The 24611-nt window shown below is 40.9% G+C and overlaps 2 protein-coding genes across 3 annotated transcripts in view; one reads left to right on the top strand and one right to left on the bottom strand.

Moving 5' to 3' along the window:
* The window catches only part of Arg2 (arginase 2), a 26271-nt gene extending 14319 nt beyond the window's left edge, over positions 1 to 11952 (top strand). Inside the window, exons 3-8 of the mRNA XM_076921858.1 lie at positions 3239 to 3416; positions 5454 to 5613; positions 6338 to 6432; positions 6561 to 6665; positions 7530 to 7666; positions 11471 to 11952. Of these exons, the coding sequence (XP_076777973.1) occupies positions 3239 to 3416; positions 5454 to 5613; positions 6338 to 6432; positions 6561 to 6665; positions 7530 to 7666; positions 11471 to 11676 (881 nt within the window). The 3' untranslated portion in view covers positions 11677 to 11952. The remainder of the gene's footprint in view (positions 1 to 3238; positions 3417 to 5453; positions 5614 to 6337; positions 6433 to 6560; positions 6666 to 7529; positions 7667 to 11470) is intronic.
* On the bottom strand, positions 11907 to 24611 carry Vti1b (vesicle transport through interaction with t-SNAREs 1B). 2 transcript variants are annotated; one of them, XM_076921860.1, is made up of 6 exons: positions 24271 to 24611; positions 18024 to 18082; positions 16641 to 16832; positions 14227 to 14400; positions 13457 to 13518; positions 11907 to 12230 (listed from the first exon to the last, which is right to left on the bottom strand). In XM_076921860.1, the coding sequence occupies exons 1-6, from the start codon at positions 24383 to 24385 to the stop codon at positions 12134 to 12136; spliced, it is 699 nt and encodes a 232-aa protein (XP_076777975.1). In that variant the 5' UTR covers positions 24386 to 24611; the 3' UTR covers positions 11907 to 12133. The 2 variants fall into 2 exon arrangements, with proteins under 2 accessions (XP_076777975.1, XP_076777976.1); XM_076921861.1 differs by lacking the exon at positions 18024 to 18082 and having other exon boundaries at positions 24271 to 24404.

Raw genomic sequence — 24611 nt, 5'->3', positions numbered from 1 at the left:
CCTTGAAGATCTGAATGGATCTTCCCACATCAAAATATTTAATTAAGAAAAATTCCTTCACAGGTTTATGAAGCCATTAGGGCTTTGTTAATTCAAGATGTAGACAATCAAGAATAGCCATCATGTCTTTAATAGTAAATATTATAGTATTTAAAACACCAGGTATGCTCCAGTTTCGTATACCACATTAAGAACCTCATGCTTGATGTGGTTTAAGGAAGCTTCTGTGGTTAACAAGAGGTGGAAACATTCTAAAACAGCAATCATTGGAGACCTGTCCAGCTGATCTGCAGAGATGGCTCAGCAGTTCAGAGCACTTTACTATTCCAGAGATCTGGGGTTCAGTTCCCAGTATCTGCATTGGCTTCACAACTTTTTGTTAACTCCAGCTCTAGGGAATTTTACACCCCCTCTAGCGTACCAAGTATGTTCAGGTGACTAGGGAACTGGAAGAGAATTCAGATCCCCCAGAGCTAGAGTTAGAGGAGACTGTGCGTGGCCCAATGTGGGTACTGGGATGGGAACCCCTTTGGAAGATCACCAAGTGCTCTTAGCCACCTCTCCAGCCACACAGGCTTGGAAAAAAAATTTTTTTTTGGCTGTGAATATTGAAACTTAATGGTTTTTACTTTCTACATTTATTGTGTGAGCACATGTGTGGTGTGGTACATGTGTAGAAGTGAGAAGACAACTTTCGGGAGTTGTTTTTTTTTCACCTACCACACATATTCCAGAGCCAGAGATCAGGCTTAGGTTGTCTGGCTGGGGACAAGGCCTTTACTCTATTGCCACCTTGCCCAGCCCTTCTCTAAACTTTTCTAATGTGTATGTACACCATGTATGTGTAAGAGCTGGAAGGCATCAGATCATCTTGAACTGGAGTTCAAAGAGGTTTTGAGTCACCCATCTGGGTGCTAGGAACTAAACAGGGGTCCTCTGTATGAGCAGTTAGGTGCTCTTAACTGCTGAGCCACCTCACCAGGAGCCCCCTACCCATAAACCTTTTAAAACAGCAGTTTTATTTGGTAATTTTTCTGTTGGTTCTTGGGCTGGTTGATTATTTTGTTGGTTTGACACAAGCAAGAGTCATCTAGGGAGGAGGAATACCAATTAAGAATTGTTTCCATTAGACTGGCTTGTACACAAGTCTGTGGGAGCATCCTGCTTCTTCCTCTTCCTCCTCTTCCTCCTCCTCTCCTCTTCTTCTTTTTTTTGAGACAGGGTCTCTCTATGTAGCTCTGGCTAGCTCAGAATTCCCTATGATAACCAGGCTGGCTTGGAACTCACCTGCCTCTACCTCCTGAGTACTAGGAATAAAGGCATGTACCACCCTACCCAGTTGTGGGGCATTTTCTCGAATGACGGCTGATGCAGAAGGGCTCAGTTCACTGTGGGTATTGCTACCTCCAGACAGGTGGTCCTGAGTTATACACGAGTAAGCCACTGAGAACAAGATAGTAAGCAGCATTCCTCCATAGGCTCTGCTTTAGTGCCTGTCTCCAGGTTCCAGAATTGAGTCCCTGTGCTGATTCCCTCAGTGATAGACCTGAGATGTGTATGCCAAATATTTTCTTCTCCAAGTTGATTTTAGTTATGGCGTTTACCACAACAAACAGACTAGACCAATTCTCAGTATCTTCAGCATGTTGTCATAGTTGTCTCCTTCTTGGCTGTAGCTTCTTTCTTCAGTTGACTAGATCTCCTTTGCAGCCTTTTATAATTATTTCTTAACAGTACACTGTTCAAAAGGTTCATAAATCTTTTTAGCTGAATTATATCTTTTTGAGAAAGGATAGTTTTCTGTTTTGCTTCTAATATCCATTTTTGTTGATGATTAAGGTTGGCCTTAACATCCCAGGTTATTCTTGGCCTTATGGTTTTATGTTTTGAGTTAAGACTTCTCATCTTTATATTCTTTCCAAGTTCTGCTTTAGAATGAGTTGGTTCAAGAGGAAAGCTCCTAACTGTACAGTTTAAATTCATGATGAAATCACACTGGTCATACGCCAAATCTTTAACTGACCTCTGCAAATGTTAAGATGTATGGTTTCCCACCACTCCAGAGGTACAGACAGGTGGATCTCTGAGTTTGAAGCCAACCTGGTTTATAGAATGAGTTCCAGGATAGCAGGGCTACACAGTGAGATCCTGTTTCAACAAACAAACCAAAACAAGAACAGTAACAAAAATGAGACGCCTTCCAGATGACTTAGCTATAGGTTTTGACTTTGGCACTCAGCATGAGTGTGACCGTGGGCAGGTTCCTTCTCGGCTGTTTTTTCATCTATACAGTAAACATTATTTCAGTTGCCTCATTATTTTGAGTTTGAAATAAAAATTTATGATAAGCAGCTAGATCAGTGCCTGAGCCCTTGTAACAAATAAATGTTAGATAATTTCTCTATTTATGTCCTCTGATTGATTTGTTATTATTTTGGGACAAGTCTTGTAACCTTGACTGGCCTTGAGCTTGTTTATGTAACTAAGGTGACAGACAACTTATGATCCTCTTGCAATTACATCTCAAGTGCCAGGATTAGGACTTTGTATATGCTAGGTAATATTCCACCAGTTACATTCCCAACTCCTGACTTTTTAAAAGAGATGTATACAATGCATGCATGTATGTATGTATGTATGTATGTATGTATGTGTGTGTATATACTTTATGTGCTGTGGTGCCTGAAGAAGACAGGAGAGGGCACTGCATCTCCTGGAGCTGTAGTTACAGACAGCTGATGTGAGTGCTCGGTACATGACTTCGGTCCTTTGGAAAAGCAGAAAGTGCTCTCAACCTCTGAGACATCTCTCCAGCCTTAGCTCATGACCTTTTATTCTAGAAAAAAATATATCTGAGAATTTGTTTTGTTGCATTGCTGAGAATCAAACCAGGGCCACGAGAAATTCTACATATGTACTTTTGTCCTGAAAATAAACAATTAGTCCTGAAAACCACTTAATTTTTTTATATCCTAATGAGTTTTTTATTTTAATTCCACTTTATAATTTTGAGATATGAGGTCCATTTGCTACCTACTTGGTGATTCTTAGGCTAGTGAAGCTTCTGGAAAATGGTGTTCATAAAGGGGCTTACCTTGCTAGCAGGTGACATGTGGAACTGTTGGACAAAGTGAGTATGACATGTCACCACTTTGTCCTGAGTAATTACTTGTAGCCCAGGCCAGTAGATGTTGGAATGGTACAAACGGTTCATTCTGTTGTTCTTCATTTGTTGCAGGATGCCACCTAAAAGACTTTGGAGACTTGAGTTTTACTAATGTCCCCAAAGATGATCCCTACAATAATCTGGTCATGTATCCTCGCTCAGTGGGCCTTGCCAACCAGGAACTGGCTGAGGTAGTCAGTGGGGCTGTGTCAGATGGCTACAGCTGTGTCACCGTGGGAGGAGACCACAGGTAAGCTTGGGCTTAGTGATTAGCGCCTTTATTTCAGTGTCCTTACTTGGAGGAAAACACACCACAGAAGAGACTATGCACACTCAACCCAGCAAGCGCAGGGGTAGACTTAGCAAGGTTCATATGGCTGTGTTGGAGAACTGATAGGATCCATCCATAGACTGAATTCACATGCTTTTATTAGCATTTCCGCTAATTCATTTGTTAGCAATCCTTTCTTGGCATGTGAACACATTTTATCTCTAATATGGACATGTTCAGTCCTAGTGAATTATTTTCTCGAAGTATGAAAGAATGCTCAACTGAGACCTATGAGGACTAAATTAAATGCATGTAAAATGAAAAACTGAAAAAAAGACTGAAAAAAATACTGAATACTATAGAATTTCAGAGGGAGAGGTCTGGGCTAGTGTAGCCAGATTCCACCAGGGAGTCTGGTGTGAGCTAAGCACTGAAGCAGAAAGAGGTATTGCAGCAGCAGTAGTGAACACTTACTGATACTTTCAGTCAGTTAATCCTAACGATGTCCTGAGGGAGATACAGCTTTATCTCATTTATTGCTAGAAGCTCTGAGGGACAGAGGTTAAATAGCTTGTTCAAGGTCTAGCCCCAGGAAGTAGCAGAGCTGGCATTCAAATCCACTTTGTTTTTCTTTTTGATTCAGCCTAGCAATTTTCCCTGAGGTGCTCAGAGAACTTTCTAGATAACTATCAGAAGTTAAAACCTTGCTCCAGCTTCAGAAGCAAGTAGATTCTTCATTAGGAATTGAAATTCAGGTCGGAAAAGAACTCAGGTCAGACTCAGGTTCTCTAGAGATGACTGGCCACTCAATGGAATCAACCAGAGGAGAGGGCAGGTCTCTTGCCTCCCAGCTCCATCCCATCTCTGAATGCTTATTCTTGAGTTTTGTTGTTTGGTTTTTGGTTTTTTTTTTTTTTTCCTTCCTGGTCTCGTCTCACTGGAGATCTCATCAGTGTAACAGCCACAGTCTTCAGTTTTTCTTTTTGTCTATAGCTATATATACTGCAACCAGGTTACTTAACTATTTCCCAGTTCAAAACTAAGACCGAGGCTGTTATGGCAAAGAGGGAAGAAATGCCTGCCTAATTTGAATGACTGTTTATTCAGTGGTGTACAGGATCTCAGTAGGGGTTGCCTTGTAACTTTAATGTCTAACAGTCCCCTTTTTGGGTTTTTAGCAGTGTTCCCTAAGAGCTTTTATAACTTTCTGATTGTATGTGTTGTACTGGGAACTCAGGGCCTCACACATAAGGCAAATGCAGGGCCATGCAGCTACACCTGCGAGTCTGCTTTCTAATTTTTCTCTTTAGAAAGTTAATGGAGGTTGGATGTAGTGGTGCACACCTGTAGCTGCAGCTACCTGGGAAGCAAAGGTGGGAGGACTGCGTGAGTTCTGTAGACACCAGCCTAGGCAACATTTGAGACTCCATTGCCACCAAATGGCAAACGTCCTCTAATGTACCAGATTCCTTGGAAGTTAGAATTAAAAAGATTAGGCTTCATTTCTGCAAGTTGTTACAGACAAGACCCCATTGCTCAACTAAATTTCATTCACAGGACAAAGGTTAATATTTGAGCTCCTTTTCTGGGCTAGCACTAATGGACGGATTAACGTGAGCAGCTGTCACATGTGCCACACTGCAGGGACAGCTGGTCACCAGCACTGTTTTTCCTCCCCAACTTGGAATTTTATTGTATGTGCATGTATGTTCTGCCTGCATGTATGTCTGCATACCATGAGTATGGTGTCCTCAGAGGCCAGAAGAGGGAGTTGGGTCCCCTGGGACTGGAGCACTGACTTTTTAAAGCTTTACCTTTCTCCAGTCTAATTCACTTAAAAGTTAATCTTTGGGAAGTACAACTAAGGGACTTTTGTCTCACTGTAACCCAGCCTCAGGCTAGACCCTGACTTTGCCCTGGGGACAGAGTATAAAGCAATGTTGGCTGAGGTTATCTGTTAGTGAGCATGTCTGCCAAGTAGAGGACCTTGAAGATTATTATATTTGTTCTTTGCAGTCTGGCAATAGGTACCATTATCGGCCACGCCCGGCACCACCCAGATCTCTGTGTCATCTGGGTTGATGCTCATGCTGACATTAATACACCCCTCACCACTGTATCTGGAAATATACATGGACAGCCACTTTCCTTTCTTGTCAGAGAACTACAAGATAAGGTAAGCAGTGCCCAAATGAGAAGGTGAATGGCTTGCATGGTTTTCCTGGGGCTTTGAGATTTGAATGAAGGATGGGCTGAATGTGGTTTACCTAACTCTTTCAGTTTTATTTATGTTACTGAGGACCTAGCAGTCAACTGGATGCTAGGGCTACAAAAATAATTAGGTCTTTGTTCTCCATGGGGTGCATAATCATTTAAGAAACTAAGTTTGTAGTAGTAGGTGATAACTGTAGTAGATTGTTCCATAGCCCAAGGACTTAAGTCAGAGGCTACACTCTAAAACACGCTGATTTAGGGGCTAAAGGTCACTGTGCAGAATTAGGTAAAATTCTGAGCTCTTCAAAAGCCAAGGAAGTCCTTGTTAGGCAGATGAGACTCTCTGCTCAGCAAGAGGCCAAAGCTAAGCCAGAACCAAGACTCAACCTGTACTGAGCAAAGGGCTGGGAAAGGCTAAGCAGCGTATCCCTGCGACTTAGGTAGTTAATGGGGAACCAGCACCACCTAAGAAGAGATGCTTTTACATTCTCAGGAAACATATATTATTTTACAGCTGCCCTTCTGAATCATTTCACTGGTTGGTTTTCCCTCCTAACTCAGGTGTTTTGTGTCATTTCAAACATAGTGGGTAAGAGAGGAGACTCCTGGGAGTATACTCTTGGGAGCACGTGTGATTATCTTAGAGTAAGGATTTCTGACTGACTGCTTCATTCCTGTCTTCACAGGTACCACAACTGCCAGGATTTTCCTGGATCAAACCTTGCCTCTCTTCCCCAAGTATTGTGTACATTGGCCTGAGAGATGTCGACCCTCCTGAACAGTAAGTTGATGCAAAACGGTTAAGCTTTGAGTCCGTCCTGCCGATCTGTTTTAGGTCAATATAAGGTCAGAGTCCCTAAATATACATTAAAGCTTTTAAAACTAGAGTCTTCCCTTTTATCTTGCCAGTTTTATTTTAAAGAATTATGACATCCAGTATTTTTCCATGAGAGATATTGATCGACTTGGTATCCAGAAGGTCATGGAACAGACATTTGATCGGCTGATTGGCAAGTAAGAAATGACATAAACATCTGTTTCTAGGTCTCAGAAGGAGGCAGGGCAAACTCTGGGAGACCAGCTCACTTAAGCCCATACCTTGAGCATAGTAATTTCACTTCTCAAGTAAAAGTAAAACATGTACATGTATTTTTCAAATAGTTCATGGAGGAATAGTATCAATCATAAAGCGTATTCTTCTAGATTTGGGAGGGGTTAAGTCAGTGACTCGTCCTGCTTCTTATAAATTTGATTTGTTTTCGATTTTGTGTCTTTTGACTGAGAAGCCTTCATCACTGCTCCAGTGGTCCTGTTCTTCCTAACCTCATTACTGTACTGCCTCACCAGAATTCTGTAGTAAGCATAATTACATACTAGTTAGCCTCATGTTCCCAACACTGGGGCTGCTCTTCTGGGTGGTCAATATCTGAACTGCCATCAACTCTTTCTCTAAGCTGCCAAGAAGTTAGTTATTTGCTACAAGGATGTTTATGTTTGTTTTAGTCATAGGATACCTGCACTCAAGTTAGACTTGAAAGATAAATTTGTAGGCTTTAAACTGGATTATGCTCATTCAATGACTCTAACCTAATGAAGTTAACTTAATTAGTGTGTGACAGAAGTGAAGCATTCTTGAAAGGCATTAATACCCTAGGAAACCCAGAAAAATGCACTAGAGGTTTTCTGAAGCAGGCAGAACAAATGGCAATATCTTAAAGTACTATGCAAGAAGTTAATATGTCAATCTTGGCTACTTCCAGGGATAGAAATCTAGAAATACACTGAATCACTAGAGCCCCAGGATGAGAACAAATCAAATTGTAGCCACAGACTGAAGATTACAAGCATAACATGGTCTCTCATTTTTTTCCTTTCCAGGAGACAGAGGCCAATCCACCTAAGTTTTGATATTGATGCATTTGACCCTAAACTGGCTCCAGCCACAGGAACCCCTGTTGTAGGGGGATTAACCTATAGAGAAGGAGTGTACATTACTGAAGAAATACATAATACAGGTATGTGGCCAGGTCTTCAGCCTTTTCATTATGTATGTATGTATGTATGTATGTATGTATGTATGTATGTATGTATGTATGTATCAATATGAAACATGCCGAAATCTCTTTCTGCAGGGGATCTTTTCTGTGTCACTGTTTTTGGCTAAACTTTTATAGCCCAGAATCATATGGCCAATAGAGGATATAGATAGATATTTAGAGACATTTTTGGGTTGGGACTCTACCAAATATGCTAATACCACACGGGAGATTATGTCACTCACACACTCAACAGATTTAGTGTACGGAACATAATGTCAAATATGCACTTCCTGTGTCTAAGCTGCCTAAAGGCAGATTAAGAGAGCAAGCCAAGTAGCAGCTTGCTTTCTCTAAGTGTAAGGGGTTGCTGGGTAACCAGCAGTTGGAAATGATTTGGAGTTAAGCCTGTCTTCTCAAATCCTTTTTTTTTTTTTTTAAAGACAAGATCTCATGTAGTTAAGAGTGACTTGAAACTCATGTAGTTGAGGAGGGGATGACTTTGAATTCTGTATCCTGCTTTTCATCTCCCAGGTGCTGAGAGTACAGATGTGCACCACCATGTCCAGCTTTTAAGACCATTTTTTGAAAAAAAATTTTTTTTAAATTGGTCAATGTCAACTGTCATTTCTCAGGTGCCATTCATCTTGTTTCTTGGATCTCTTACTTGTATAGCACTCGGTGACTGGGCAAGTCGGCTAGCCAGTGAGCTTTAAGCTCAGCCTCCCTAACACTGGAATTGCAATCACATGGCATTATGCCTGGTTTTTTTTTAAATATAGGTTCTGTGGTTTGAGCTCAGGTCCTCATGCTTGGACAAGCCCTCTACTGACTGAGCTATCGCCCCAGACTCCATCTTGAAGACAGTTTAAGTCAGTATCTTTTTTTCTTTTTAACCAGAGATAAGCCTTCTACTGGAGCTTGTTGGTAACTTTAATAAGGATGCTGTTAGAGAAATGGCTGATGAAGGCTGAAGGTCACTAAGGTCATGATTAAGGTGAATTCCAGATTATCAAGAATAACTACTACATGATACAACCTCAACAATCATTTCATGAGACAGAAGCAAACAACCTCAAGATTTAAAGACCTATAAGGAATTCTTTTTTGGTTTCAGGCAGGGTTTCACTTAGATAGACCAGGCTAGCCTTTAACTCAGAGATATGCCTGTCTCTGCCTCCAAAGTGATGGGATTAAAGGTGCAAACAGACAAGAAAGCCTTTAGAAAGTATTTATTATGTGTGCATGTATGTAGAAGACAACTCATAGTAGTCACCTCTCTTCTACATGTCAGTCCTGAAAATAGAACTCAGGTTATTGGATTAGTGGCAGAAGCCTTTACCCTTCCTTCTCAGCCATCTCACCAGCCATATAAGGAACCTTTAGTTAGCTGGAAAAGAAATGGGGATTGGGTTCTTAGCGTCTGCTATAACTTTAGGAGAGGATTGCCTATTAGATCTGCCTAAAGGAAGACAGACTTATTCTTAGACTCACAAACCTAAATATTGCAACAGTCTTTCAGTTAACAGTGAACTTAGAAGTTCAACATTTCTGTTGCTTCATCCAAGAGTGGTTAATAACCTTTGCAAGCAGTTGTGGCAGTGGTGTGTCTTGTGCTTCCTTGTTTTGTTGACATGACATTGTCAACAAAGACAGCAATTTGCTTAAACTAACCTGTAGGATGGCAACAGTCTGGAAACATAGGCAATATATATTTTTGATGGTGCAAACCCTCTTGATTACTACTTAGGATATGCCAGAGATGCTAGGTTCAACCATTGGGAATAAGACACAACTTACTAGGGATACAGATTCCTGTGCAGGAAATGATGACAATGAAATGTTAACACCCTTGGTTACTGTGATTTTGTACAATACAGTCAACTATGCATTACTAAGATTTTGAGAAACACTGGATAGTTTGTCATGTACCATAATGTAATATAAATGAACCATTAGGTATTAGAATATACCTTATATGACTTTATAGCCAGCCTAAATATTCTTAAATACTTGTGTTATTGATTGATCAGATCACTCTTTAAGAAGTAGATTACCCGGAGTAAGTATTAAGTTAAAAATCTCAGGGGAAGTAGGCCAGATAAGGAGGGACAGAAGTGGAAGTCAGCTATGGATTAACTGCTTTCCTTCAGCCCACTCCAAACAAAGGAACAACGCTGACAATTTGGGCACAAACTCAAACCCTCAGATTAGGTAACTGAAATCCAGATTGAACCAGTCAGCATATGGCTGGATCTTTTCTTTGAGCAAATGCTGAGGTGCTGGGCCAGTCAGATAAAAGACAAATATGTCATATGTGGAACCTGTTCTGAGAACTCAGTCATGAAGTTTGGGCCAGCTGTGGGAGTAAATGCCATTCAGGAGGCTGAGGCAGGCAGACTGATGGTTTTGAGGCTAGTCTGGGATATATAGCAGGACCTTGTCTCAAATAAAAAAATAGTTTACAGCAACAGCTATACTTCTGGGTATGTGGTGTTGCCTCAAAAGATACTGATGGTGAAGTTAGGAAGATGGCTAAATGGTGAAGCAATTGCTGCACAAACGTGAAGACCTGAGTTTGGACCCCCAGAGATGGCACACACCAGTAATCCTGTGGTAAGATGGAGACAGGAGACTCCCCAGAAACTTGAGGGCCAGCTATCCTGGCATGTTTGAGACCCTGCCTCAAAGCAGAAATAAAGACTAACATCCAAGGTTGCCTTCTGTCCTCCACATGCACATAGTGGCAGGTACACACACACACACACACACACACACACACACACCCCTTATACAAAAGGATAAAAAAAAAGTACTGATTGGCTAGGATGCAGTTCAGTGGTAAAGTGCGTGCTTAGAATGCATAAAGACCTTGGTTCAATCCATAGTACTGGGTGTGAGGTAAAAGCACCAATAAAACCTCCAAACAGACAAGGTGCCTACAATCCTACAGCTATGCTTACCTATTAAAGTAGTTGGAACAAGAGTAGATTATTTATTTAATTGTTCTGTACTAACACAGTTATTTTAACTCAAATGTATAGTCAAGAGGATGAGACACAATGGGCTTTAAATGTTTGTTTGAATTGTGTACATGGCTTTTTTTTTTTTTTTTTTTTTTTTTTTTTTTTTAAAATATATAGATGTGCTACAGAGTTGGTGCCCATGGAAATCCAAAGTGGGTGTTGGATCTTTTGGGATTAAAAGTAATAAACACTTGTGAGCCACCATGTGGGTGCTAGGAACTAGCCTGGGTCCTCAGTTAGAAGACCAAGTACTCTTAACTGCCGAGTTTCGTAAGCCCCTCATGTTTTGTTTGTTTTTGTTTGTTTGTTTGGGTTTTTGAGACACAATTTCTCTGTGTAGTCCTGGCTATCCTAGAACTCATTTCATAGACCAGGCTGGCCCTGAATTCAGACATCTACCCACCTCTGCCTCCGGAATGCTGGGATTAAAATCGTGTGCTACCACTGCTTGGGTGTTTTTGTTGTTAAAGTTACTTTTGTGTTCCTATGTTTGTGGAGTGGTGAGTACACGTGAAAATCAGTGGACAACTTGCTGGTCTGGCTCTCTTAATATCATGTGGGGCTCAAGGATCAAACTCAGGTTCTTAGGCTTGGCTGAGGTACCTTCACTTCCAGAGCCATCGCCCCAGACTGCAGAGGGCTTTCTGATCTAGGTCATTTTATATCGGAAAACGACTTGTTTTTATGAGGTGGAACAACCCTCAGTGAAAGTAGCAGCCAGGGCATGTTTAAGGTCTTCTACCTTTTATTGTTCCAGGGTTGCTGTCAGCTCTGGATCTTGTTGAAGTCAATCCTCATTTGGCTACTTCTGAGGAAGAGGCCAAGGCTACAGCCAGTCTAGCAGTGGACGTGATTGCTTCAAGTTTTGGTCAGACAAGAGAAGGAGGACACATTGTCTATGACCACCTTCCTACTCCTAGTTCACCACATGAATCAGAAAATGAAGAATATGTGAGAATTTAGGAAATACTGCACTCTGGCACCTTTCACAACGGCATTTCAGAGTTGCGAGGCATTTAAAGGGACAGATATTAAATGGCTGTCTGGATCAATATTGCCTTAATGAGAACATCTGTGCACTCTCACAACTGTAAAATTCCCTTCTCTATTTTGGTCATCAATACTATTACTGTAAATGTGTTTTTTGTTGTTGTTTTGTTTCTGACGTTTACAAGCTATTAATGTTATACATGTAAGTTTGAAGGAGTCATAAACCGCATTTATTACCTTAGTATATCATACTGGTCTTCTTGCTGTTCCTTCACATGTATGTGGTTGTCCACTGCCCTCCCTCCCAAAGTCTGACAAGACAATACAGACAATACATTCTTCAACTGTTAGCCCCAGCAGCAACATAATATCCCTAATACCATTCATTCAGAGTCAAGATTCTGGTCCACGGTGCCTTCCCTACAGAAGTTCAATGGTGTCGGAAGAATTTGTAATACACCAGACCGACAAGGACGGCTAGCTCCAGCAAGATGATGACGGAGAGCAGCAGCTTGTTGGTTATCACTCTACAAGGACAAGCAGAGTAAGTGGACATGAGTCTGGGGAACCTTATTTCTAGCTGTTTCTAATGTTAGACACAGTGAGGCAGATGGAGTTTGAGTTTGTCTACACAGCCAAGTAGCAGTAAGCACTGCGTCCTTAGGACAGTGACAACTCATGGCGCTCTTAGCTGTGAGGGCAGCAACACTGACTACATCACAAAAATGCAGGAAGCAGGACTATAATACTAAAGGTAAATAATGACTTCTCGACTCTAAAAAATCCTCCACTTGTTGTCCTGCTGCTTTAAATATGGTCCTGTTAGCCGTGCATATTTAGTGCCAAAGGTAATGCAGCTCACAGGTGGGCCCTGCTTTTAGGATGAGTAACTAGTGGCCTTGAGAACTGCTTTTCAGTGTCTTGTAAAGTTCTCCCTTCTTACTCTTCCCTATTGCTCCCTCTGCTCCATACCTGAATAGCCACTATCCAAAAATTTACTTCAGATCATCATCTGTTTCTCCTTAAAGAAGAATTTCCTAGTGCTTGGGGAAATCCACTGCTCCTCCTACAAACGGATTACTGAAGCTCTTGTTCGCTCACATGCTACACTAGGTCCCCAGTTTAGCCCCAATGTCACTACCTCCCTTTGGCCTTGCTTTTACTGCTGTTAGGACTCACCTCACAGTTGGCTTTTTGTTTAGTTTTTTAAATTAGTGAACACAGGTATGTGTGTACTACACAGTTCACTTGTGGCAGTCAGAGATAACTTTGGGGATGGCTCTCTCCCATCAATGGTCAGGCTCCTGCCACAACCATTTTACCTGCTGCTAGCTTGTTTTTGTTTTTTAAAATATTTCTTGCTAACAAGACAGGACTCCCAAAAAGGGATTGCCATGAAAGGCAAGAACTAAGCACTATGCATGCTCACACATCAGGTGATGCAAACATGTCCCAGGGAGTAGAAAAGTACTAGTTACTTGGGTCTCCTCTAAGAGACAGAAACTGGGACTGACATTGTGCAGAGACAGGTTTTCCTCTTCTTTATGTTGGAACAATCTATGAATTAAACAAAGGACCTTATCCTAAGATATTTAACTATACAAACTACATTCTCCTTTGGTTGTTGAGTGCCAAGCGGAGTGCCTGGGTAGCACTAAGGTAATTTACCAGGGCATTTGTTAAGTTACTGATTTAAGTTTTCTTAGTTGAAATACATTAAATGTCAAGAATTTGTGGGTTTTTTGAAACTTACTTTCTGGACATTGAGCGAAGAATCTTTCGGCTTTTGCTCAAGTTTTCATTTGTGTTTACCAGCTGAAAGAGAAATACTAGATCATTTCCTTCTCCTTTCAAAGAAATTCTATAGAATTTGAACATGGGCATTAAAAAGGTCTTTGTTAAGATGCAAGGAAATCAAATGAATTTAATGGGTTGTCTTTTGTTGGTTGGTTGTTGGTCATGGTTTCTCAAGTAGTTATGCACAAAGAGATGAGAAGAAATCAGATATCTTGATGAAGATCAAACTTGACACAAGAAGCTCTACACCCCTAAACAGCAGGAAGTAGCCTAGCAATGACATCACCCCCTTTCCTCTCTTCCCCTTTTTCTCTTCTATCTAGTGTCAGGGGGTTGAAAGGGTGGCGAAGGGTAGAAGAAGTACCCACAAAATAGCAAAAGACTGGCTACAGCACCTTATTAAGAAAGAGCTCTCTATTCACTGGCTGGCCAACAAGCTCCAAAGATCCAATATCTTTAATCCTCTAATCCAAACTCTGGGGTTACAAATGCATGGGCATCTGTATTGACTTTTATTGACAAGCCCATCTCCTTTAGCTCTGTAAAATTAATTCTAATGGGGAATCTTTGAACCAAGCAATTTAAAAATTGTGAAAAGGGGAGGCGGTTGTTATCCCCAGAGAGAGAAGCAGTTATTCCCAGGATTCAGAACTTCTGTAGTGTCTGACTTTAGTATGGTATCTGGGTATAGAGGACCCTCCTATTTTACACATCGCCCAGACTTACTCTACTCTTGGTACGTTCCAACTGGTCTCGCTGCTCCCCTAACTCTTCTATGATTTCTGTACCAATCTGGTCAGTTTCTGTGGCAATCCGATGAGAACGCTCAATGCTTTGGGTGGCCCGGTTCAGGCTTTCAGTGCCTTGTAGAAGTAATGCTCTTTGAGACTGTAGCCGATTCTGATAGGAGTAAGGAAGAAAAGTGTTAGGCTACTTCTATTATACATTTATTGTCAATACATTCCTTGTGACTTTCATTACAGTTTTTCCTTTCTTTCTGCAGGAAACTGATTCTAGGGCACTTCTGCTGAAGTCCTATGTATAAACTAGTGTATCTATATATAACATATACATATCCTCCCAATAAATTAAATCATCCTTAAATTACTTATACCTGAGAAAAGGTAAATATTATGTAAATATTTATTGTTCAAGAGAATCATGACAAGAAAAACATCAATAGATGTTCAGCAAATAAAAGGACTCCTAAAGATTTCTTTATGTGTGTGTATACATGTGCACCAGGGTGCCCAGGGATGTGTGTGTATACATGTGCACCAGGGTGCCCGTGGATGCTAGAGGAGGGTAACGGATCCCTCAAAATTGGAATTCTTTTTGAGACAGGGTCTTACTGTATAGTCCTGGCTAACCTGGAACTTACTATGTAGACCAGCCTGGCTTCAACTCACAGAGGTGCCACCATGCCTGAATAGATGTAATACTTTTTAAAAAAATATTTCCAATCCAAAGCTGACTGAGTATTCAGCTGCAATGGGTATGAAGAGCTGGTCAGCTATGCTTTTAAAATTGAATCAAAGATTCAAATGAATCATAAAATCCTGTTCAAGGTCACAGACTGAAGCAGGTACATCCCACTTCCTGTTACACTTCTGAAAAAAAATAATGAAAAGAATTGGAGCATTTTCCTTGTGGACCAGTTCAACTCGATTATAACCCTGTAACTGGTTACTAGCAACTTCAGTCAGCATCCAGACTTGAGTGAGAAGGTGGTAGTGTGTGCAAAAATGACCTGAAAATGCAATTAGCTTATAACTTTAAAACTCCTTGTTTAAATATCTATTCATTTTTGTTTTTTGAGACAGTCTCATTGTAATTGAAGCTGGCTTCAAGCTCATCATGACCCTCCTGGCTCAATGTCCAAGTGCTGGAACTGTAAATATGTGCCACCATGCCTGGCTAGCCTTTAACTTTAATAGTGCCACAAGTAAACAACCAACTTCCAAAACTCTAGAAAATAATTCACTCAAGATTCCTACTTGACTGGTACTGAAGACTTAGAGACCATAAATAAAGTATTCTTTCTCAGCACAGAAGTCATTTAACACTAGATACATTGATATATTCTTGAAAAAACTTCCAAGACTATATCTGTTGGTGAACTCCACCAATACCACCAAAAAAGTACATCATCTCATGCCAGACAGCACTCTCAAGTTATCACGCTGGTGATTTTGTTCACAGGGAAGGGAAATTCTGGACCTCAAGCAAACTTCGCTAACTCCCAAGAATTCTTAATCTTCACTAAAATTTTCTCTCTAATCCTAAACACAGCATGACAACAGAAGCAGCCCAGGTCAGGGCAGAATCAGTAGTGATGGACAGAGATGGGAATAGTGCCCATCATCAAGAAGGGCTCAGCTCACAGAACTTACTACAGAGCAGGTGGCAGATGGCATAAAATGTCATCAACAATTATATTCTTAAGCCAAGCACTCAGGAGGCAGAGGCGAGCAGATCTGGGTTCCAGGACAAGTCAGGGTTACATAAAGAAATCCTGTGGGGGTTGCAGGGGTGGGGGTGGGGAGGGTGGAAGGGATTAGCCTCTTGGGCTGGGCTGGTGGTCAGAATGGCCCTACTGAGAAGTACTCTTGTTTCTCTGCCAGTTTGGGGGCCATCTTGATATTAAGCTAAAAGAAAGCTTGGATTAACCTTGTAAAAATACTGTGATGAATTAAAAACATAACTGACCAGCAGCTGCTTGGGAAGTTGTGATGAGATAATTATTTGAGAATATCAGACTCTATCTCAAAAACAAAACAAAAACTTAAAATCTATCTGAATGTTGGGAGTATACCCAAGAAAATGATTCTAAAATTTATATGAAAAAAGAAAAGTTCAAGAAGAAAAGGAATTATATCAACAGGTCAAAATACAGAGTCTAGCTTGGAACAGTTTCTAGGTTTGGTAGAGACAAAGTACTATTCGATCGATCTATCTATCTATCTATCTATCTATCTATCTATCTATCTATCTAAGCTAACAAAGAAATCTGGGCATATAGTTTAGACAGATTGGAAAGAGTAAGAAAACAAAAACCTGAGACTTCTATATACATGGGTAACATAATCCCTCTAGTTCTTGTAGCACAGGCCCTTAAGGGAGGAGTGGCTAACACTTACCAAATGCTCACTCTCTAAGGCATATGAGCCATACTTCAGGTCTCCTCGGCCTCCAGGCGTGGCTGTCAAAGGTGTACTTCTCACCTCGCGGTGGAGTTTAGCAAGGTCCTTCCGGTAGTTTCGCAGCGTAGACATCATGGGGTTACGGAAAGTCAGGGGTGCATATCGTAGTTCTTCCTCCATCTCTGCCAACTAGGAAGACAGAAGGTTAAGCAGACAGCCTGGTTTTCCCCTAACCTGGGCATAAGTATCCAAAATAACAAGTATATTCTTGTGGCAGGGGCCACAAATGCCACATCCACTTTAAGTGCCTGAAATAGTTTCTAGCAGACATTCATTCACTCAAGAAAGCTGTGATAGGCTAGAAAGACAGTAAGGTGCTTGCCCTGCAAATATGAGGACCTAAATTCAATGTCCAGAACCATGTAAATAACACTGGGGATGGTAGCCTGTACTTATAGTCCCAGTGCTGGCTGGCAAGTTCCAGAGCAGTGAGAAAACTGTTTTACAAAGACTAAAGAAAGAGAAATGGCAAGGTAGATGGAACTTGAAGAAGATCACATGCATGTGCAGCCACAAATACACATGTACTTTCACAACAAACGTAAGTGATGAATACACTAGTGGTAGCATGCCTACCTACCAATACCAAGCATGCATGAAGACTTAGGTTCTATACCTAACAATGCAAATAAGTGTATACATACATATGCATGTCCTGTGAATTATATATCTTCTGTGTTAGTAAGTTTAATAAAGTCAGTAATTGATCTCAGTGGGTAGCTTCAGGAAAGGTATGGGAATGCCCCTACTACTCACACTAGGAATGTGTCAGCAAAGGCTTGTACTTCAGAAATCTTCAAACTTTACCTAATTGTGTTTGTTAAGCCTGCTCAACACCCATTCCCACCAATTAACTTCATTTAATAAGTGCGATGGTTAGTGGTGTTAACTTGATAGGATCTAGAATCACCTAGAAGACAAACTTCTGGACACACCTGTTAGCCTGGGTTAATCTATGGGGGATTATCTTGATTGTATTACTCCAAAATGCAAAGGACTCCCCACTGTGGGCGGCACCATTCCCTACTTAGGATCCTGGGGTGGGGGGAGCTAAGCAGTAGCATGCATTCACCATAACTCTGTGATGTGATCAACTGCTTCAAGCTCCTACTTCTCTTCCACATGAACTGTGAGCCAGAACAAACTCTTTCTTCCCTAAATTGCTTTTCTCAGAATATTTTATTACAATAACAAAAGAGAACCTAAAAGTTAGAAAGTCAAAATCAAGATCAGAAGACAGAAAAGGTTACCTGTTATGAAGTCATAGTATTTCTAGAAAAGATCAAAACCAAGAGACAAGTACTTGCTCCCTGTCCTCACCGTTTCATTTGCTTCCTGTTGCTTTTCATCAAAATCTCTGACCAGCTTCTTCTTCTCTTCTAGAAAAGACAGGTGCATTTCAAACACTTATTATTGCTTCTATACATTTGTAGAGGCATTCCCTCTGCTTAGAATAACCTTCCCTTCTTCCTGGGTGGGGTAGTAACACTTAACTACCCCTAGAAGCCTAGCCTTATTTGGAGACTTGCTTTCACTGTGCCTGAAGGGTACCTACTGTGTTGGCATTTACTACCCAGGGAAAACTGCTGAGGACAAAGTCCAGCATAACAATTATTTAGTTCTAAAGCCAACAACATCCCTACTACAGTTTAACTAACAGCCATTCTTAACCTTTTCTCCTCCCCAACCTCATGGAGGGCAGATGCTCTCTCATCAATATGAATGTCTATCAACCCTGGTTTCCACAGTGAATCCGTAATCACCAACAGTCAACAGTTTTGACTATTGTACAAAACAAAGTCAACCTTCACCTTGTCTGCTCACTGGTGTGATACATCTCTCTCCCCTGTGGTGTCAAGGACAATGACTTGCCCATGAGACTGTCATTTTCTTTCAGTCCTTCCCATGTCATCTAAACTGCTGCACTTACTTGTTTGTTTGTTAAGTAGGCGCTTACTATGTTGGTCAGGCTGCCTTCAAATGTGCAATCCTCCTGCCTTATTCTCCCAAATACTAGAATTATGGTGAGTACAACCATTCCTGGCTGGTTTTGTCTTTAATAGAAATTACTGATCTTCCCTTTTAGCAGTATAATAAGAGAAAACGCTTTAGTTTCAAAACAATAATATCTGAATAAATATTATTTCATCTTTACTATATTTCTTTTGATCATTTATAATATGAAGATTTTCTACTTAAAATATAATTTCCTTTAAAGCTAACTGTATTAGACACATATATTTTACAAGAATACACTGATAAAGGAAGAATGTTTAAGAGAAAAAATGACACCTGACATAGTAAAAATTACTAAAGAATGTGGAATGCTGTCACCTGTTAAACCTTTGTAGAGGGAAGAGCCCTGGTTGGTCAGGGGATTAGGTTCAGACACCAGTGCTAAACCTTCCTTGACATGAAAACATGAGTAATTTTCATTTCTTTTGGATATTACACAAGGAAGCAGTTCATTCCTTCATATCTGACAAGCAGCAATCAACTTCATTTGTGAAAAATTTGAATTTTTTAAAATGTATGCATTCCCTGGGTGTGGTGACTCGCATCTTTAATCCTATGCAGAGGTGGGCAGATCCTTGAGTTTAAGGCTAGCCTGGTCTAGTGAGTTCTAGGATAGCCAGAACTACATAGTGAGACCCTGTCTCAAAAACAAACAAAAACATTCACCTGAATGATCTACGTGTGGAACTCTACATATAATTTACTTATTCCGAAGTTACCACTGCTTACAATAGTTTTTTAATTCATTTTTTTTTCTCTTTTGAGACAGGGTCTCATGTAGCTCAAAACCCACCACTTACTTGGTAGCCAAGGACGATGCTGAACCCTACCACTTTCCAACTTACTACTTACTATGTCCACCCACTTGTCTGACACTCCCTCGACATACACAAGGCACTTCCAGCAACCTACTCTTCACACTACTTATAGCACAACACAAAACAAAGAACAAACCACAAACAAAACAAATAAGACCCAAGAACCCATTAATTTAAAAAAAAGAAAGAAAGAAAGAAAGAAAGAAATTAAGAAAAGTAAAGTTTAGCAAATGGTACACACATCTGCTATCTGTGATGTAACTGAGAGGGATTGCAAAGCATCTGTCACCCTTCCTGAGGGGCTGTGCTCTTAGTCGCCAAGAATGGAAAAAGAGCACTTGCAGACAAGAATACCTACCTACGTCTATAAGAGCTGAGTGTCACCACTCCTACAACAGAGCATCTCCAAACTCAAGTACACCCTCTTCCTGATCCAAGCTAGGAAGCATCCCTTTTCCTAGCTCACATTTTTCTACCACAGTGTCATTTTTTAAATCTTCCTTTGTTAATTGATCTGAAAATCTACACTATAAGAGGCAACTTCTAGAACAATTCAAGAAAAGCGTGTCAGTGAAAGTGGGGGGAGGTAGCAGTTTGATGACAGGAATTGCTTTCACCAACTTTCCTGTGTCACAGTTATTTATTACCTTTCAAAATGAACTTCACCTTTGAGCTCCTTTATAGAGTCCTAGATTTAAAACTAAGGAAAAGCCTAAGGAACCATTCCTTCTGCTGAAGAACCTAGAAAGGGCTCTTTCCAGTATTGGCTCCAACATGACAAAAAAAAAAAAAAAAAAAAAAAAAAGAGAAAAGAAAAGAAAAAAGAAAAAAAGAAAAGAAAAAAGGAGAAACAACAGTCATACCCAAAAGGGCCATGTGCAGGCAACACACTGTATGAACTGCATGTGGTTCATGGCCAAAGACAAAGCCATTAAGACGTTCCAAACATCAAAAAGGCTACTATCATCAGGGACACTTTCAAATCCAGTGTCTTCAATGCTTCAATGTGATTCCCAAAAGCGCTATGTCAAGCCCACTACCTAGAGATCAGTGATATCCATAGCACAGTAGTCAGGAATCATTATGGAATCATTAGACAGGGAGAAAACTTCAGTTTCACCAAGAGCTTTAAAACATGAGATTCATTTGCTTTTGGCATCCTGTTGTGGTATTTCTATGTAGTCAGGAATCGATCTTGTGAAGCTGGAAGGACTTAACACCCCCAACATGATTTAGACTAGCTGGTGCTACCCCTCGACCTCCACCGAAGCCCTTAAGGGAAGAAAAACATCTAGGAAAATAGATGTTAGAAAAGCAAATACTCAGAAATCAAAAGAGCTTGTCTCTACTAAACTGAGGGGTCACTAGCTGTTTTTTTATGCTTCAGTCTCACACACCAATCATTAGAGCTGGAATAGATGGGTTCACAACCATCTGTAATGGCATCTGATGCCCTCTTCTGGTGTGTCTAAGACAGCTATAGTGTGCTCCTATATATAAAATAAATGAATAAATCTTAAAGCAACAACAACAAAAAAAAAAAAAAAAAAAAGAAAAGAAAGAAAGAAAGAAAAAAGAAACTAACCTAGACAAGTTCTTTCCCTGAGGCAGTAGGAGCTCAAATAAATGTACCATTAAGGTTGGCATCCTCTTATGGAATCACTAGACAGGAAGAAAACTTCAGTTTCACCAAGAGCTTTAAAATATGAAATTCATTTAGCACCCTATTGTGGCATTTGTATGACCTACAGCTTCTATCTGTAGATTCGTAGTGTACTTATGTCATCTGATGAAAGACAACAAAAACATCAGCTCTCTCAACCTGTTTCCTTTGTAAGTGCAATGTAGTAATGCTGACTCCAGAGGCCACTTAGCAAGTGCCAGGCACAGTAAACTTTCAAATATCAGGACTACCATTGATTCTCAAAGTAAATCCATAGACCTAGAGCAAAACAAAATGCACCAGAGTATACAGGGTGAGAAGTAATTGAGATTCTGTAACCTGTGAGTGATTAGTGTCTGCCAGTCTGCTCTGCATGGCACTTCATGTTTCCATCCTAGCTCTAAAAATATAGGATCTCAGGGCTGGATAGATGACTTTCCAGGTAAAGGTGTTTGCAGCAATCTGATAACCTGCTTAAGCCCTAGGAGCCATGCAGTAGATAGAACACGAGAGTATAACTGTCCTCAGAGGTCCACACACATCCACACAGCAAACAAAACTGAGGTCTCAGGTATTGATACTGGACTTCAAGCAAATTAAAATGGAAAACTGTCAATAATTATATCACAAGGACAAATGTCTACAGGTATCAGAAAACCGAAACTTGAAACAATAACTATAAGCACTTACTATATTTATCAGATGACAAAATTCCATCACTTCTGATGCTTTAGAGAAACCTCTTTAGACAATGAAAAGCCAAGATAAGAAATTACAGCCGTAGGTGATGAATGCTATAAAAAGGCTAAAGATTACCATACATGGTAAGACTGTTACCGCCACAAAACCCTCCTAAATTAGGACACACGGTAGCAGCTACCCTGCAAAGGCCACAAGAATACAGACTATACTTTGGGGAAATAAGTATCTCTTTTGCTTTGGTTGTTTTTAACCAGTGTATACATCAATTTAAAGAGTAATGAAATGTGAAGAAAAGAAAGAGAAATAAATTATTCTGTTCCAATACCCAGTTATTTTCTTCTAAAATTCACAGTACCTTTAACAAACAAAAATGATTTTTTAAATAATTTAACAAATACAATATGTAGTTTATTATTTGAGACAGGGTCTCACTGTGTACTCTAAGGTTGGCCTTGAACTCATGGAGATTGCCTGCCTCTGCTTCCAAGTGCTAGGACTAAAGGTATGCACCACCACTCCAGACATATCTAGCAAATATTTATCAGATACCTATGATGTGCTGGGTACTGTTCCTGAGAGTTTAGGACACATGCTAAACAAGCAAACAAAAATACTATTTCATTTCCAGTTCACTGACTCTCAAACTTAAGCCAGCACCAGAAATCACTCTGAAATGCAGTTAAGACAGAATGCTTGACGTATGGGCCTGAGCATGTGCGCCTAACAAGTTCCCAGATGGTGTTGATGGGCTGATTCATAGACTATAATTCCAAATTACTTTTCTAGTAACACAAAGACAATATACTGTATTATAAATATGCAAAGTGATGAGTACATCAGAAAATAAGTGTTCTGAGGCTGGGCGATGGGAGTGTACACCTTTAATGTCAACACTTGAGAGGCAGAGGCAGGTGGATCTCTGGGTTTGAGTCCAGCCTGGTCTACAGAGTGAGTTCCAGGATAGCCAGGGCTACACAGAGAAACCCTGTCTTGAAAAGCAAACACAAACCCCCAAAACAAAAACAAACAAAAAGAGCATCCTAAGAATAACTGTAGAGAGAGCTAATATTTCTAAATAAAATAGCAAACACATATTAATAATAGCTGGTAGCTCTTAATATTGCCAGATGGTATTTTTAAGAGCTTAACATATCTCATTTACTCCCCACAAAAACCCCATGAAGTTAGATTCTACCTTTTACTTTATAGTAGAAACTAGTTTGGTTAAAATAACTTGCAAAGTCTCATGAGTAATAAAAGATGTATGTAACTTAGGAAGTCTGGCTCTAAAACTTTATCTTTTCTTTTTTATTTTTTTAAATAGAGTCTCAAGATATAAAATCTAGCTGGTCTGGAACTCTGTGTTGCTGTGTAAACCAGGCTGGCCTTGCAACCCACTGAGATTCTATTTCTACCTCCCAAGTGCTGAGATGAAAAGTGTTTACCACTGGCAATCTTTTGATTTTTACTGTGTTTACTAAATTAATAGATTCTTCATAATGTTTTTAATGGCAGAAAAATATTTTGTCATGCTAGGTACAGAATACATTGTTATCCCTACATTGTTATCCCTAATCAGGTAGACTTTCTCATCTACAGCTCACATGAGTATGCACCTCTTATTTAAGTCCATTCATTCAACTGATCACATGAGAAGGCAACGGACCCTCTTCAATCTTTCTTCCTCCTCATATCCACCAATCTCATAAATCTCTGCCTCGGCACCACCTGTTGGATTTAATGCTCACTCTCCAGATTCCCATGCTTAGTCAACTGTCACAGAAACTCCTAACACAGTCTCTTATAGCCATTTTCACATCCTCTATCCAGCTATCCGCCGCCTTGCTTCTAAAATGAAATCCACATTACTCCGCTGCATATGTTCCTCATGTACCCTATTACGTCAAAAACTCTTAGTGTGGGACTTCCGGTTTCTGCCAATGTAGCTGTTTACTCCCCTCACCTCCCTCCACTGTCTCACCTATAAGCTAATCTCTATGGTTACAACTATTTTTAACATTTCATTGCCTACCAAACACCTACATGCCCAACCCCAAAGTAAGATTATTTTTTTAAAAGTCGTTTTAACGAAACACAGGATCACAGATTTACGAACGCCCTATGCTTCTGGGAGAGGAAGATAACTAAGAATTTGGGGGGCTAGGATCTGGGAGGCTCGCTAGGAGACGATATTCTAATGTTTATCCCTTTGCACGTCCCCAGTCATCACAAGAGGCTGCAAACCTCGGGCGTCCCGGGCCTGACAGCAGCAGGGGGCGTGCCCGCAGGGGCCGCCCGGAGCCCGAGATGCTCGTTTGGGAGCCCGCGCCCTGTGGACTTCTCCCCGTCTGGTCCCGCCCCCGCTCACCTGTCCCCACGGTTCCCAGCAGCCGCTCCGGCACTCCTTGTAGGTCTTCCAGGAGGCCGCGGAAGATCTCGTGCAGCTTCTCGAAATGCTCGGAGGAGGCGGCGGAGGTGGCCATGGCGCAGGCTGCGCGTGAGCTGCGGTCACCGAGACTCCGGGCGCTGGGCCCACTCCCACCTCAGCAATCAGCTGCCCAGCCCCGAAGCCATCACTGCAGCCTCACCTCGGCCTCCGGAATCAGGCGCTTCCGGGGTCCTCCGAGCCGGAGGCTTGCTGTCACTGAGCGGGCGCCGGGCGCCGAAGCCTGACAGAAAGCCGAGGCGGGGACGACACTCGGCTGCTAC

The sequence above is a fragment of the Arvicanthis niloticus genome, chromosome 23 (assembly GCF_011762505.2).
Source record: "Arvicanthis niloticus isolate mArvNil1 chromosome 23, mArvNil1.pat.X, whole genome shotgun sequence".
NCBI classification, from domain to species: Eukaryota; Metazoa; Chordata; class Mammalia; order Rodentia; family Muridae; genus Arvicanthis; species Arvicanthis niloticus.
This window is presented reverse-complemented; position numbering and strand designations above follow the sequence as displayed.

What these genes read in the sequence shown, in the direction of transcription:
- Vti1b (XM_076921860.1), bottom strand. Translation starts at nt 24,385, where the DNA reads ATGGCCACCTCCGCCGCCTCCTCCGAGCATTTCGAGAAGCTGCACGAG. An exon ending in AACAGGAAGCAAATGAAACG is followed by an intron (nt 16,833 to 18,023) that starts GTGAGGACAGGG and finishes CTGTCTTCCTAG; the next exon opens with TTGGCAGAGATGGAGGAAGA. An exon ending in CTTCGCTCAATGTCCAGAAA is followed by an intron (nt 12,231 to 13,456) that starts GTAAGTTTCAAA and finishes TTGTCCTTGTAG; the next exon opens with AGTGATAACCAACAAGCTGC.